The 16444-nt window shown below is 40.3% G+C and overlaps 1 protein-coding gene across 1 annotated transcript in view; it reads right to left on the reverse strand.

The window, feature by feature from the left end:
* Positions 1-16444, reverse strand: part of CNTROB (centrobin, centriole duplication and spindle assembly protein) — a 1846056-nt gene that overhangs the window by 1026757 nt on the left and 802855 nt on the right. The window contains exons 10-11 of the mRNA XM_044077286.1: positions 12885-13018; positions 12611-12736 (exon numbers count right to left, since the gene is read on the reverse strand). Of these exons, the coding sequence (XP_043933221.1) occupies positions 12611-12736; positions 12885-13018 (260 nt within the window). The remainder of the gene's footprint in view (positions 1-12610; positions 12737-12884; positions 13019-16444) is intronic.

The raw sequence follows: 16444 nt of genomic DNA on the forward strand, positions 1-16444 counted from the left end.
CAGATTAATAACATACTGCATTGCTCGGGACCTGATGACTCAGTATGGTCTACCCCTGGAGTACCCCAAAGCGTAAACAGTTTTTAGAAGACCTCTGGTTTTGACTTTAGCTAGCTTACAGGCACTGGGAGGAGGTCTGCACAAATGACTTGCCAGGGCCTTTTATTTATTCAATAATTCATTCCATTTGTTGGCCAGAATGGTCTGAGTAGGTTGGCACCTCTTTTTAGCCGGGTTTGGAGGAGAAAAGCTCCAGGAAAGTGAATCTAACAGTACTGTAACTGCAATTAACATTAAATATATGTTCTCAAGCAAATCAAATTAACAAGTAGTTGCAGCTTTCAGTTACAATGATAACATTTTTACTAGAAAAGTTCAATATAGCAAGAATTATTTTTATTAATTTTAGATGCATGTGGAAGGAGTAAATGGAGGAAAGGAAAAGGAGGTAAGGGGTACAGAACTGAAAGAGTAAATATTGCAAGACAGGCATAGTAAGAGAGGCAGAGGCATGAGATCATAGCTGCTGAAAGATGGGAGTGTATTAAATTAGAGATAATATTTGGAAGTCTAGGTTAGATGTTCTTGTAGACAGAAATTGGGGGGTTGTAGATATGAGGCAAGAGAATAGGAGGGGGAAGTAGATAGGAGATGTATGAAGAGTTAGATTGTTCATTAGTAGGAAATTTGTATTATGAGAGGTAGAAAATTTGAGTTTGGGAAAAAAAATGCTTAGGATGCAGGAATGAGGTTTAGAGGGTGAGAGGGGATATATTTCCTTGGAGTAAGGAGAGGGAGGCAAGAGGTGTTTGAAAGGGAGCTATTGCCAGGTGCTGAGGCAGTGCTAGTGCCATACAGAGGTGAGGTATACTTTAGGTTTTGTTGTAATTGTATGTATTTAGTTTTGGTAGTGACTTATGGTAGGAAAGAGTTCCCTAGATTTGCAACATGAACTGAATCAAAGTGATTTTTTGGGATGAGGGATGATAAGAAGATTTAGGTCCACTGATCACTGAGCTCTCTTTTAGGAGTATAGGGAGTGATTAGGTTTTAAATGCCTGCATATCTATTAGAATTATTTAAAATAGTAAAAGCAGCTTTTATTTGAGAATAGTCCAGGAAAATTTTAGCTACTGTAACTGCTGGAGTGGAATATGGTGAAGAGTTCAATGAGAAAGGTTTGTAGTGAATTTGGCAATTTTATTGTAGGCGAATTTATTTATTATTTATTATTATTTTTATTTAAATTTGTTGACCGGGAGTGTCCGACTGGACGTGGGTCCATTTTCAGCGGAGGCCCGGGGAGAAAAGCTCCACAGTAAAATAAACAGACAGTAGTTACATTGGATTACATAGTGATTAACAATTTAACATAGAAATTACTTACAACATATTTACAGATGAAGAACATAGTACATCAGTAGACAACTAGAATCTTTATCTGTGAAGTACATAACAGGCATTAACAAATGTAACAATGAGAAGTTCCTGCTGTATAATAAGTACTAGGCTTATGAGCATCTGAGCTTGCTATCATCAAGGTAGTTAGTGGAGGTGAAAGAAAGGTAGTAGTTGGATGGGGTGGATGATATTAGAGTGGGAGTTGCAAGGCATAGCCAGCATGTTTTTAGGTGCGCTTTTAATAAAGTTTTGAAGTTGGTGCATGATGGTACGGAGGTAATTGTGGGTGGGAGTGAGTTCCATAATTTGGCTATGGCGCAAGAGAATAGTGCTTCACCAGCAGAGTTATTGGCTTTAGTGATCTGCAAGTGATTTTTGTTGCTGGATCTTAGTGGTCTGGTGGTGCGATAGGGTTGGAGTAGTTTCTGGAGGGATGGGACATTTAGTGGATGGTTTACTAGTTTGTGGGCGAGTGAGAGTTGATACCACTGAAGGAGGTGAGGGAGTTCAAGCCAGCCCAGTTCAGCAAGTGAGAGACAGTGGTGACTACGGTAGGATGCCCCTGTGGCGAATTTTGCGATTTTGTTGTAGCAGGTCTCTAGCTTGTTTAGATCACATTGTCTTAGGTTGGTATATACTGGAGAGGCATAAAGTAGGGTGGAGATAAGGTGGGAATTTGCTATTGAAATCTTTGCTGCTTTGGTGAGAAGCTGTTTATTTCTGTATAATGCTCCTAGTTTTTTGTGGACTTTTTTTATGGTCATGGATATGTGAATGTCAAATTTTAGTTTATTGTCTATTTCCACTCCTAGCAATTTGGTGTGTTCAGCTGGATATATAGTGTTGTTGTCTTTTGCTGTGATGTTAAAGTGAGAGTTGTTTTGAGTATGTTTGGTGGGTTGGAAGATGAGTAGTTTAGTTTTGTTTAGGTTGAGTATTAATTGGGCATCGGATAACCATGTTTCAACAGAGGAAAAGGCTTCCTGTGTGACTTTTTGCAGTTTGGGTAGGGACTGGGCTGAGCAGATGATGGTAGAGTCATCTGCGTATTGGATGAGTGTGCCATATTTGGTGGCAGAGGCTAGATTATCGGTGTAAACAGAGAAAAGTAGGGGTCCAAGGATGGATCCTTGGGGAACCCCTATGGAGACAGGTAGTTGGGGAGATATGTCATTCTGCCATACAACGGATTGTTGGCGGTCAGACAGGTAACTCTGAAACCAGTTGGTGACTGATTGTGAGAAGGATAGGTTATTGAAGACAGAGATAAGTTGTTTGTGTGGGACCATGTCAAATGCTTTAGATAGGTCTAGGAAAGTAGCAGAGGAGAGATAGCCATTGTTTTTATGCTGAAGGATAGTGCTTGTAAAGGAGAGTAAGGCAGTGGTGGTGCTATGGTTTGGTCGGAAACCATGCTGAGTACTGGAAAGGAGGTTGTTAGTAAGGAGGTAGTGTGAGACCCGAGAGTGTATGCATCTCTCTAGTATTTTGGAGAGTGGAGAGAGAATAGCTATGGGGCGGTAATTGGTTAGTTCTGCAGAGGGTCCGCCTTTGTTGAGGGGAATTATATGTGAGACTTTCCACAATATGGGAACGTAACTTTCTGACAGAGATCGGTTAATCAAGATGGATACTGGGTAGGCCAGAGCATCAGCTGCGATTTGTAGGTATTCACTTGGGAGGTTGTCTGCTGCTAATTTGGTGGGCTTAAGTTTAGTTAAGAGTTTTTTTTATGTTGGAGGTAGGTACAGGAGAAAAAGAGAAGGCAGTGGGGAGATTACTAGTTGAAGGTGTGGGTTGGAGGGAGGGGTTGTGTTGTTTAGCTAGTGATAGTATGGTTTGGGTGAAGTGTGTGTTGAATGAGGTAGCAATATTTTCTGAGGAGTGAGGGATGTTAGGAGGAGGGGTACTGACTTTACCTGGGTGGAGGATGGAGTTTATGGAGGACAAGAATTGTTTGGGGCTGTGTTGTGAGGAGTCTAGGGCAGACTGGTAGTATTGGAATTTGTCCCGTTTTATTAGCTTTTTGACTCTATTGCGTAGTTCTAGGAATTTCTGTCTAGCTGTGGGGGTTTTGGTTTTGCGCCAGTGCTCCCAGGCTTTATCCATGTTTTTAATTTCTGACTTAGTGGTTTTCTGTAGCCATGGGGAGGGCTGTGCTTTGGTTCTGGAAAATCTTATGGGGGCATGGTAATTAAGGATGTTCAGGAAGGTAGTATTAAAAGATTCAACTGCGTCATCTAGACTGAGGTACTTTAGAGCATGCCAGTTACATTCTTTGAGGGATGAGATGAATGTGAGTGGGTTAAAGTTTATTTTTTTACGTATTTGACGATAGATGACAGGTTTAGCTTGGTACAGGTATTTTTTGAGTAGGAATGTTGGGGAGTGATCACTGAGGCTATCTGATAAGCAGCCTGTTATATATGACTGGGGGTTCTTACTGACTAGTATCCAATCCAGGGTAGAGTGCTTGCTGGAGTTTTTATTTATCCTTGTTGGTGACTGGACTAGTTGGGTGAAGCCATGAAGGTGTACATGATGGGTTGGATTGTTGCCAGAACAGGATTGCCAGTCAATATTGAAATCACCTAAGATGATAGTTTCTTGGGGGAGATGGTGGGTAGACCAGCTGAGGAGGTTTTCTAGTGGAGGGATGTTTTGGCCAGGTGGGAAGTAGCATCCAATTATGTTGATGGTTTTGTTTCGGTTAATTTTGAGGTTGGTATATATTATTTCTTCATTGCCTATTTGTGGAGCTGATGATTTTAAAATCTGGATGTTTAGATGTTGTTTAAATATTACAGCTACACCACCTCCTTTTTTGTTTAGCCGGTCTACTCTTAGTATGCCGTAACCTGTAGGGAGTATTTGCTCACTGGTAATGTGAGGTTTTAGCCAGGTTTCTGTCAGGACGACTATATCTGGGGAGTATAACTCTATGGTGGCATTTAGTTCATGGACTTTGTTGAGTATACTTCTAATATTTAGGCTTAGTAGAAGGAAGTCACTTGGCTTTCTATTGGCTGTAATATGGGAGAAGTTGTGGTTTCTAGTCTGATTATGAGGATTGGGGTTGGAGATGGTAGGGCCAGGGTTGGGGTGGATGTCTCCACTTAGGGCTAGTTTTGATATGCATGAGATTATTAGTTTTCTCAGTTTTTGAATGTGTTTGTTTATAAGGGAAATTTTATGATTGTTCTCTGTGGGTAATAGGTATGGTGGGAGGGTTACTATGTTAAGTTGTAGGGATGCTTTACGTTTGAGTAATATAGTTGGTAGAATATGTGGGGGGTGCATAGGGATGGTTCTTGAGCTGGTGGGAGGGGAGCTGAGTATGGGTGAGACATGGGTGGTGGTGTGAGTAGTAGAACAGTGGTAGTGGTTGAGTGGGGGAATGATGGAGCTTTGGTCGGATGTAAGATACGCAAGGAGAGTGCATGCAGTGAGCAAAGGAAAGGCATGCTTGTACATGTCAGTTGAGGAGGTGTGATAGTAGAGGGAATATGGAGGAGGTAGTGTTGGGTTAGCGCTGTGGTTGGCTATTGGAAAGATGGGAGGGGTTTGAGTGCAATAAAGGTGGGACCACTGGGGGCGGGAGGGAATAGGGGGCAGGGTGGGGAGTGAAGCGGGTAGAGACCCTGTTAGGTTCTTGTATGAGGGGCTGGAAACAATCAAAAAGCAAGACAAGTATGTGTTAAGAACAATCACAATTGACCAAGGACTGCTCTGAAACTGTAAGTCTTGTCTTAATTTCTCAGGTGGAAAACCAGGATAACCTTGTATCAGTAGGCTACTGTGGTATAGTTTAAATAAACAAACACACAGTATTGATCAGTTATGGATACTATTTGCTAACAGAAGGGAATAAGAGAAAGTGGAAGATGTGTGTGGTGCGGGGGGCTGCTTATGAATGACTTTATATTAATGGAGGCTTTGTTAAGATTGGTTATAACTGGTGCTGTGTGCAACAAAGTAGGGAGGAGAATTTTTTTTATTTAATATAACGTTGAGCTTTTTATTGGTTTTGGTGTTACTGATGTGTTGGTCAAAAGTTATTTTTTTGTCTATGATCACCTCTTGGAGTTTGATATGATCAACCACTTTTAGAGTGGTGGTGTTGCTGGAGATGGAGAAAGGTTTATTGCTTGTGAGTACATTCTTATTAGAGAATATTATGAGTGTGTTTTTTGTTAGCATTAAGAATTAGTTTTGCTGCATTTAATTAGTGTGTTCAAGTTGAGTGAATGCTGTTTGAGTAAGGTCATGTAGTTTGACTATAGAATGGGTGTGGGTTATGAGTGTGGAATTGTTAACTTATTGCATATACATTTTCATTCAGCTGATTTACTCAGGCCATTTATAAAACTGTTGCAGAGGAAAGGACCAAGGATAGCGCCTTGTGGGACTCCTAGGTTATTGGGTAGGAAAGCTGAGCAGGTGTCTTTCCAGAGAACAGATTGTGACCTGTTAGAGAGGTAGCTGGTAAAGCATGCTAGAAGCTGAGGCTTAAGTCAGAAACTGGGTGCTTTGGAAAGCAAAAGGTTGTGGGAGACTATCAAATGCTTTATAAATATCTAGGAATATACTTGCAACCAGGGAGTAAGGACCAAGGTAATTACAAACAGTATTTAGGAATGAGAGGAGGCTTGTATCTCTGCTGTGTCCAGGCCTGAAGCCATGTTATGTAGTGAAGTGGCTATTGTTTTTTAGATAGAAAAATGTATCCATAAGCAAATACTGTACTAACACTCTGGAGAGAGGGGATAGTATGGCAATGGGTCTGCAGCTGGATATGTAGTAACCTTGACCACTTTTGTGTACGAGAATGATGTATAATTTTTCCAGAGGAAGGAGACTTATTCTTCAGTGATGGATCTACAAATAATGACTGCTATGGGATGGGCTATTATAGAATCCGCAGCTTTTTTTTAAGATACTCTGATGGAAGCTAGTCGGGGACAAGTGTTGTTGGTTGCAGTTTGTAAACAGACTTTATCTAAGAAGCAGGGATTGGGTAGAAGGAATTGCTTGTGAGTTTGTCATTTAGATTTATCTTATTAGAGAATGTGGTTTCATGTTGGACATTACAGAATGGGGGATTAATATTGCTACTTTTATTAGGTGCAAGTAAAGAGTTAGATATATGGATGAAAAAAATCTGTTCATTTTGCAAGCAGTGTTAGCTTGTTTCACCTGGGATAGGGTTTTGGTGCCTGGTCTCATTAATTTATTAATGGATGATCAGAATTGTCTGGGCTTATTAGATGCAGATATTTGTATGTTTTGATAGTACATTTCCTTTTCATTGTGTATAGTACATTTGGTCTTATTTCTAAGTTGTCTCTGTTTTAGGTCTACAGGAGAATTGGTTTGTCTCCTTATTTCCAAGGAATGTCTCTTGATTTCACAAGTTCTGTAATGAAGGGATGTAATAGGGCCATAGAAGCAGGCTCTGCTTTGATGCCAGATTTCAGGATATCATGTCTAACCTGCAGGAGGGATAACAGTATACTTCCCTGGTTTACTGATGTAACATCTCACTATGGTGCTCTCTGTGACCACCCTGAACACTCTAGGACTCAAATCAAGTATTAAGATCTGAACAGCATAAATACTATCTAACACCACTAGTATACTTGCACACCTAGCCCTGTGTCACTTGTTCTAGGTGCCTGGTATCTCAAGAGGCCCTGCATACACTCAGCAAGCTAAACAAGAGTTATATGAGGTCAGTAGATAGGAGACTGAGTGCTTTAAAGCCCTAAACTAGTTTTACTGGGACTTTGCTTGAATTAGGCAGTCAGTGAGGTAAAGGTCTTTCAGACATCCCCGTACTCAGCCATTTTCTCTTACGTGAGGGTTATCTGAAAAGGAGAATCACTTACACTGAGCTATCTGAAATCTGACCATCAATTTCATCCAGGTGACTTACTAAGTCCTCATGTAGGAAATGTTTCCAGCGCTATACAAAGTTAATTGCATTATTGTTGCTTTGTACCAATATTTTTTTTACTGTGATTTGGGGCTATTTCTGAGACCAGTGACATTCCTAGGAAAAGTCACCAAGAAGTATGCTTGCACCTGACAGATATGGGTGAAAGTCTTTCACCTTTCATTGTCAGTTAGTTATGCCTTCACATAACATGTAAATTGTCTATAATTCAGTGTGATACACTATCTTCCATTAAATGGGACCTGGACAGTTGGAGGAGTATTCATAAATTCACCCCAGGGCTGGACTGGCACAGCCCTCCTTAAGAGGAACGGCACACTTTTGGGTGGGAAATGGGATGGTGTAATGGCCTCAAGATTCAGCAGCCTTGAAAAACTATGATTCTGTGTATAAGCACAGTGCTTTATTTCATAAAATGCTTTACAATAAATAATTCATAATGTAAGCACTTTACTTGTGCAGTAAAACATTCCTAACATTAGGCCAGTTATATAAGTGCATCCAGAAAATGGACAAGAAGTCAGCAACTTAAGCGTCCATAGGCAAACAGCATGAGGCCTCTCTAGGTTTGATGGGGCCTTAATGGATCAGGTCTGAAAAGGTATAGAGCTTTAAGCCCCTGGCTCTGTTGTTTTTTTTCTACAGTACTGCCAGATGCCAGTGACTACTTGGAGGTTGATAGGCGGATGAAGGCTCCACAGTCTTGTCAAACATGTTTGTAATTAAACTCTCTATTACAGCCAGATGCTGATTCCCAGTCAGCCACAGATGGCTAGCATGTGACTGATGGCTAGGGTACTCCTCATTCTTGTTGCATTTCCCACAATTTTTGCCCATATGCCTCAAGGCCCTAGTGAGGAAGACAGCATTCCTTTTAAAGAAAAGCTCAAGATGACTGAAAATTACTGAAATACTTATGTGGCAATCACTAGGCCTGACACCCATCCCTGGTGCATCCATCTTGATGGCACCATTTTCAGCCCCTTTACTATTTTGGTGTTTCAACAAACGGCATGTGCAGTATGGCAAAGAATTGCTGATCACTCCCTTCTGCCTGCCTGGGTGAATAGCCTCACATGGGAGAGCATGTCCTGTCAAGAAAGGGAAGAAAAAATCTTTAGAATAGTCCTGAGGATCAGACACCAGCAGGAAGGAGGGCGTGGCTTATGCAGTTACTCACATTAAATGTCGTCTTCTGTTGGCTATTATAAACACAATCGCAAACCCCTGTCTTCAGGTTACCCCGTCCCCAGGAGATGTCTCCTTCTGGGAGTCCACTAATCTAAAGATGAAGCATTTCAAAGAGGAAATAAAGGAACTTTCTTCCTCATGCAGCTGCTATTTAGATCTGCTAAGATTTGAGAAACTTGAACAGACTTCCATTCAATTCGGGCATTCAAAAACACCTTTGAGAGAGCCTCTTTAGAACTTAATTCTTGGCCAGTGGCATTCACAAAGCAAGACCAGTTTCATACGGTGGAAGTAAGATGTATGTACTTTTCATAAAAAGCTAACCCTGCTTTCGTCTCATTCGATTTGGCCAGGGATTCGGACTAAGCAAAGCACTCTGAATAATGCCAAAAAAGCCATACACAGAGTAGATATTGCAAAAAAAATAGATGTGCATCTGCTGTTTTGGTAGCTGTTAACTGCCAAACTTGTATGCTAAGGTGACATTATAAAACAAATTGAAGTGGTGTTAGAAAATGTTCTCTACGCACTGAAAAAGCAGCACCTTTCAGAGCACCATAAAGGTTAGTAAACATACAATAAACATATTTATGATTCTGCAGACCCTTAAGCTGGCCTCGGTCTTCAGGAGGTATGTTTGTCTAGGGATCCAGCCTCTGCCTGAGAATATTCTGTTTCTTCTTTTTGCCCTAGTTGCCTGCCAACCATCCATCCCTCAACTCCTGGTGTGAGGGTCAACCCTCCAGTATGTTTTGAGATTTTATTTCTTGTTTTGCCTTACAACCCTGGGCACAAGAGGTTAAGGCTACCCACTGATGGCTGTATAATGGGTTGACAATGATAGGTGGCTGCCCACGTCCAGGAGAGTGTTACCTGCAAGAAGCTCCACCTCTTACCATAAGGTACTTTAGAAAGTCCTTACTAGTCTTCACTGGGGACAGTCATGTCTGCCAGTGTGTTCCTCAAACATATAAGCCCTCAGAGAGGTTAAGTTGGCTCTGTTTCACTCTGTCTCATCACTGCCTGTCTTCTCTAGCACTGGAGCCGTTAAACAAATCCTGGTCATCTGGGCTGTTACGATTTCATTCCTGTATGTCATGAAGCTGGCTGCCTGAAAGCAAACACCCTCTTACACAAGGAAGTACTTGTTCCTCTCCACATACCCACACACACAATTGGTGGAAAAATGTAAAACCATTTTGACAGTCAAATAGGTTTTTCATTCCCCAGTACAGTATAGGAAGAACTTTCCCACCAAACACTGGTTATTTTATTGAAACAGAGAACTCAAAAAAGTGAGTGGGGAGAAGGCAGCGGGAGATAGGCAAGGGCAAAACAACTGTCCCACACTCAACCAACAGGGTGCTTGCTTCACAGTTCTAACCCCAACTCCCTAGATCCTCCTTCACCAGTTAGGAGGAATGCGTCTCATTTCAAATTCCAGAGGTTTGAAACGACCACAGACCTGTGAGTGAGGAAGCTTATAATATGGATACAAAATCAAATGCAGGACCCTTCCACCTGGGAAGGCAGTGCATGTCATTCTACAAGGTTAAATTGTTGCGTGAGGGCCTATCTTAAACAAAGTACTCTCCTTTCCTCTGTAGCCACATAAAAAGATCCTCCATTAGATCAAGGAGAAGGATTTTTAATGGACTACTAATGTGTACTAGAAAAGATGGGCTTGTAGAGGTCCATTTTAGACTTTTTCAGGCTAAACAAGTTTGTTTTGGTGAAAAGACTGAAAATGCCAACCCTTCAGGCTCTCACCTTTCCTGTTACCAGACTCCCTCTTGGTCATCATGAGTAAGAACTGTGGTTATTTACTTATCTCAATCTTCAGGAGGCACTGCCAGTACCTGGAGTGGAACACTTCTAATTCATCGCTTTTTGCTTTGGATGTCCACTAATCCCAGGGTATTCTTGAGTTGCTTACCTCCAGGTTTTACTAACTTCAAGGTCAAGAGCACTCACCGACATGCACATACAGTGCAACTGTCATGTTATGTGCATGACTGTAGTAGTAGTAATCCCCATTACAACATTTCCTGCAGATCACCAGATATCAGAAATACAAAAATCAGTGCTGAAATTGGCCAATTTAGTGTACTTACCTCAAGTAAATAAATAATAGCCGCCTACTATTATAACGTTGTGCATAGCAATACCCACAAAGCTCTGAAAATGTGCTATGTACAATTTATTTTTACTACAATATATTTGTCATACAACTTTTACTACCTATAGGTACATTTGTTATTTCAATATAGTTTTGCTACATTACAAAAAATAGATGGAATAATTTAATATCTGCTGCTACTCTTTCTTAGCTTGCTGCACTCAATTTATTCCTGCTCTTATTTGCAAAATTAGCGCTTAAACAATATATGCATTCCATTTTCTATTGCAACTATCAAAATTGACTGCATCAAGACTAAGAGAAAACAGTTTCTGAATACTGAACTACCAACTTCAAGAAAATGTTCCATGTAACAGAATAATAAAACGTGGATTGTTAAAAACTCAGACAGATATGTTACATGGTTGAGTGTTTGTTGGAATACATTAACTGTAAGTAAGTAAATGAATGTTGCTATTGTTCAGAACAGCAGGCAGTTTAGAATGGCTTAAAGTACCCAGCAATGTGTTCTCACTAGCCAAATACAGCAGCACCAAGAAGCCTTGGTGTTTGTTCATGCATGGGGTAAAAGCAGGGAACCATTGCTGACCTTTCACCTTTTTTTCCCCAGTCAATGAAGAAACATAGCCACTATAAACCATTTCAGAATTATCTGGACTTGTCTACATCAAAAAATGACTTTCCAAGATGTGGAAAACAATTTGGGATTTTTCAGTGCCCCCCAATCATTACACAATCATTCTGTAGGGTTACTTCTATGTATCAAAGAAGGACAGTACAGTGAAATCACAAACCACAACCACTGCAAATGCCTTCAGTCTGCTGTGACTACAAGCTGACTTCACTTGCCGAAAACAGACTTCTGAAGGAACACAAGGCATTCCCCAAAATACTCTTCTCCAAGGACTTGCAAAAATAGTTTTTCTAGCATTATTTGCTTGGTTGGAAGCTTAAAGCAATGACCTTGACTGACACAAGTCTAGTATTAGGAGTGGACAACAGACAAAAAGGTAGATCATAGCATATGTTACAGTATACATGTTTTATTTAATGTAGTAGCTAGGCAAGATCACTCGGTCATTCATGAAATTAGGATCAAAGAATAGTATGTAGCATTTAGTATACAGCAGTCAAAATAGTCACTCAAATTAGTGTCACAGAAAACATTCAGTGTAGCTAAATCTCTTATTCACTCATGAAATTAGGATCACAGAAACCATTTAGTGCAGCAAGATCACTCATTCACTTATAAATTACAAAAAAAATAAACCATTCAGTGTAGCAATCACTCGTTCACTCAAAAAATAAATTTGGGTCAACAAAACCATTCAGTGTAGAAAGATCACTCAGTCACTCAATTAGGGTTACAGAAACTATTCAGTGTAGAAATATCAGTCAGTCAAATTAGGGTCACAGAAACTATTCAATATAGCAAGATTCACAGTCACTAATGCTGTCTTTCGGCTTCTCCTAGTTAGGGGTCGCCACAGTGGAAACTCCAGTCCGCTAATGAATGGCAGTGAATTTTTGCGGTGCCGAGTTGCCAGCCCGACGCCCAGCCTTCAAAGAAGGCACACCCATTCATGCACGCATCAACCTGCATGTCTTTAGATGTTACTCAACCGTGGGGAGGACATGCACACTCCACACAGAAGGCGCTCCAGCTGAGAATCGAACAGGAGAACCTCTTGCTGTGAGGCGACAATGATAACCACACAGTCATTAATAAATCAGGGAAACTATTCAGTGCTGCAAGATCACACAGTAATTTATAAATTAAGATCACAGAAACCATTCAATGTAGCAAGATTACTTCCTTACTGAAAAATAAATTATGGTCACAATCTATTAAATGTAGCAAGATCACTTAGTTACTCATAAATTAAGGTCACAGAATTCAATAGGCTTAAAAAACGTCATACCTTCGTTGTTTCTCTTCAGTGATTCTGTTATGGCTCTGGTCGAGTTCAGTGAGATCGGACTGAAAACAGGCCAGTTGTGTAGCCAGCTCCTTCTCATGCTGAATCTTAAGCTCTGTGATCTGCTTCCTGTAAACAATAGGGAGCAATACAAACTGCAATCAAGTCAAATGAAACAAAACGCAGATGCACTAAATTGTATCAAAGAAGAGGGTCTTTGCAGCAGCCTCACATGGCAAGCTGCAGGTTAACATAACTTTAAAAGGAGCTGGTTTACCTGTGCTGTTCTCGCACTGCTGCTGCCTGGCGGGTATTTTCTTCATGCACTTCCATCAGTCGTTCAATTACCTTCTGTTCAAGAGTCGTCTTGAACTCTGATTCTAGCTGAGATTTCTGTGTCTGGTATTGTGCCTTGAAAAGACCAATGAAAGACTGATTATGCATCATAGTTTAACTACTAAACTCTCCCAAAGTTACTGGCAACGGTCACCAAACCTGATACTACAGTTCTACAAAAACAGCACGCAGATTACTCTGCCACTTTCCTTACTACTAGCAGAGGTGCACTTTTATGTTCTGCATCCTATTTGCATATCGAAAGTGTTACACAACCATTCTAAAATGAGATACATACATTTAAACAGGCTCAGGAAGGTGAATATAATTATAAAGACCATTAATGAACTCTAGCACATGTTCATTATTAACAATATATATGAAGCCGTTACTTTCACATCAGTGATGTAAGTAAGGGCAAAGCACTCTTCTGTCTATATCAGCTAATCATTGATAAGAATAAATGAGCAAGAATATGATGAGCTGATAGGATCCAATCCTTCCATACTCATAAGTTTTATCGGACTCCTATAGTGACCTTGTAAACAGCTGTTGGAAGTAGACTAGGAAGCCTTTCTTCCAAATCAAACAAACCATTTGCACACCTTGGCAAGCCTTTCTTCCACATCAAACAAACCATTTGCACACCTTGGTAAGCCTTTCTTCCACATCAAACAAACCATTTGCACACCCAGTGAGAATGCAGAGTTACTAATCAGCCAACAGTTTTTGGGTGATGGGAGGAAACCAGAGTATGCACAATACTCAAGAAAAACCCATGCAAATATAGAAAGGACATGCAGAATCCACAAAGAATGGAACCCAGCGACAAAATGAGCTGGAAAACCCTTGCTATGATGAATATGGTTAAAAGACTGAATAGATCTAACTCTGTGAGCAGACCACAGATCTGGGCTTGCCAGATGCTAAACAGAGGGCAGCTACTGCAATTCCTCTTTCAGCAAGAGAAGCAGGAACAAGGGGGGGCTGCAGTTTTCCTCTCATAGGGATGGGGGCTACATCCTCCCTTGGAAGGGATTATGCAGAACAGCAACCCCAGTCCAGACAAACCACTTCTGTCAAAGAGTGCCTTCAGAAAAAGGATTCTGTACTTAACCCACCCCCTCCCCCAGGTCTGATACTCTAATCCAAGTATGCCTGCACAGGCCCTCAGCTGTGCCCACCACTCCAGCCAGCATATCAATAGTATAAATCAGGCAATAGCCCAGACGACACCTAGTTAGGGTTCCTAGAAAAAGGGAGAGAAATGGACCCTCTCTTGCTTCTCGTTTGGTAGGTTGCAGAAACTAGAGTCAGCCGACCCAACGAAGTGATAGTAGGACAAATGGATGACTAAATGGAAAGGACAGTTAAGGGACCTCAGGGCCAAGGTAGCTGAAGTATAAATCTTTTGCTCAGCCTATCTACCTCTTGGGCCATTTCACTGGCTTACCAAGTGGCAGATGACTTAAGCTTTAGACTTTCAGAGGACAGCACAAACTCTCAGAGATCCATAATGAGAAAATAACAGGATGCTTCTCAAGTCATTCATACCTAAACCATATGTTTTGTATACTTCCATTTAACTACCATTGCTCCTTATGGTGTTATTGCATTTTTTTGAGGCTGGCTTCCTTAAGTGACTTGACAATTAATCATAGGCACCACAGGAAAGGGTAATGTGAAAGAAACACTATCATACTAAGACTTTTAATCTAAATGATGACACTGGACATATTAAGCACTGTTTGTCACTTGTTATTAATATTTTCATAACTGAACGCCCTGCACTTTATTAATGGGCACAGTATGAACTATCATGAAGGGAGATAGAACAATATGATATTTCTGTCCATGCATAAGGCACTGGGCTAGAGATACTGCTAGGTGTATACAAGTTATTGAGAATATATATGCTTCATATAAATATTTCCAAAACTGACTACAACTATACCGTGGTATGAGGTGAATCCTTGGACAATGGTAAAGTGTCATCACTACTTGCACTGCAAGTTTACAGGCTGGAGTTGTTTATTCTGTTGATTATTCAAACAGAAAATTTTTACATTTCTGCAATGGCTGCAATATGCACATACCTAGTGTCTACTGAAAACAGTCTCAAATGAAATGCAAAACAAGTACAGTGTAGAAGTATTGTGTAAAAAAGGTGTTCTCATCTCATCTTTTAAATGGTACTCTCCTTCAAACAGAAACTGATATAACAGACCTGTGTACTTCGATGTACAATTCTCTCTCATTGGATCATCATGTTTCCACCACAGTCAGGAAATCCTTCTATCTGGTCCAGTTAATTTCCAAGGAATGTCTTCACAATCCAAATAAGTCATCCTGCCTCTGTACTTTCTCTTATCAGACCTATCATTGAATACAATGCACCTTTTGAGATATATAAATTAAAGCATATTGCTTAACCAGAAAGGCCTCAAAGATATGTGACCAAGAAAATCAAAGGCTTTAAATCTTGCAACAATCCCAATAGATTAACTCAATTCTCACTACACTCTGTAGTCTGTTCCAACATGACCTGCGTCTTGCTTTTTGAGCCATGAAAGACCCAACCATTTTCTTTGCAAAACAAGTGGCTCTACAAACAGCGACAATAGGTATCTAAATCTACACCACTAAATAGTACAGGTAGGGACCTAACACAGCATATTCACAGCCATTGGTAAACACACAAACTACACCACTAAATAAACTGGACTCGCTGTAGAGGTAGGTTCCTAACACAATGTATTCACAGCCACTGACATATACACTAAATCTATGCCACTAAATAAACTGGACTCGCTGTAGAGATATTATTTATTTTATTTATTTTACATTTGTTGACCGGGCTAGTCTAACTGGACATAAATATCCGTTTTCAGTAGAGGCCCGGGGAGAAAAGCTCCAGTACAGGCAATAAACAATGATTTATTACATAAAGCATAATATGAGTAAAAACAGTACAAGGTAGAATGAAAAATATGTTTCAACACAAAACACATAGTAAAAATAGGAGATGAATTTATACTACTATAAAATACTTTTAAAAACAGTAACAGTAACAAATAACACCAAATGAAGTTAACACAGGCAGATAAAAGATTTCAGGTAAAGCCTAATTCTTAGGTATAACTCTAAAACTCCTGAAAGTTATCGTGAGTAGCTCAGTAAGGGGGGAATGGGGGTAAAAATAGGTGAGTGAGAACATGATTTCAGTCGGGATTTGCACAAGGACACAGCCATTGTGTTTTGAGATGTTCTTTAATGTGTTTTTTGAAAAGAGAGGTAGAGTTTTGATTAGTTATTTCTTGTGGGAGTTGATTCCAGATTTTACCTATGGAATTTGAGAGTAATGCATCCCCAGCTTTATTATGTGATTTAGTTAGAGATACTAGGAGTTTGTTAGCAGAACGGAGTGTGGCTAGGTTTTTATATGGTATGATCAGTTTTGTAAGGCTAGGGGTGACATCAGGGTAGTAAAGGGTCTTATGA

This window comes from Protopterus annectens, chromosome 7.part0 (assembly GCF_019279795.1).
Source record: "Protopterus annectens isolate FY-2018-M chromosome 7.part0, PAN1.0, whole genome shotgun sequence".
NCBI classification, from domain to species: domain Eukaryota; kingdom Metazoa; phylum Chordata; order Ceratodontiformes; family Protopteridae; genus Protopterus; species Protopterus annectens.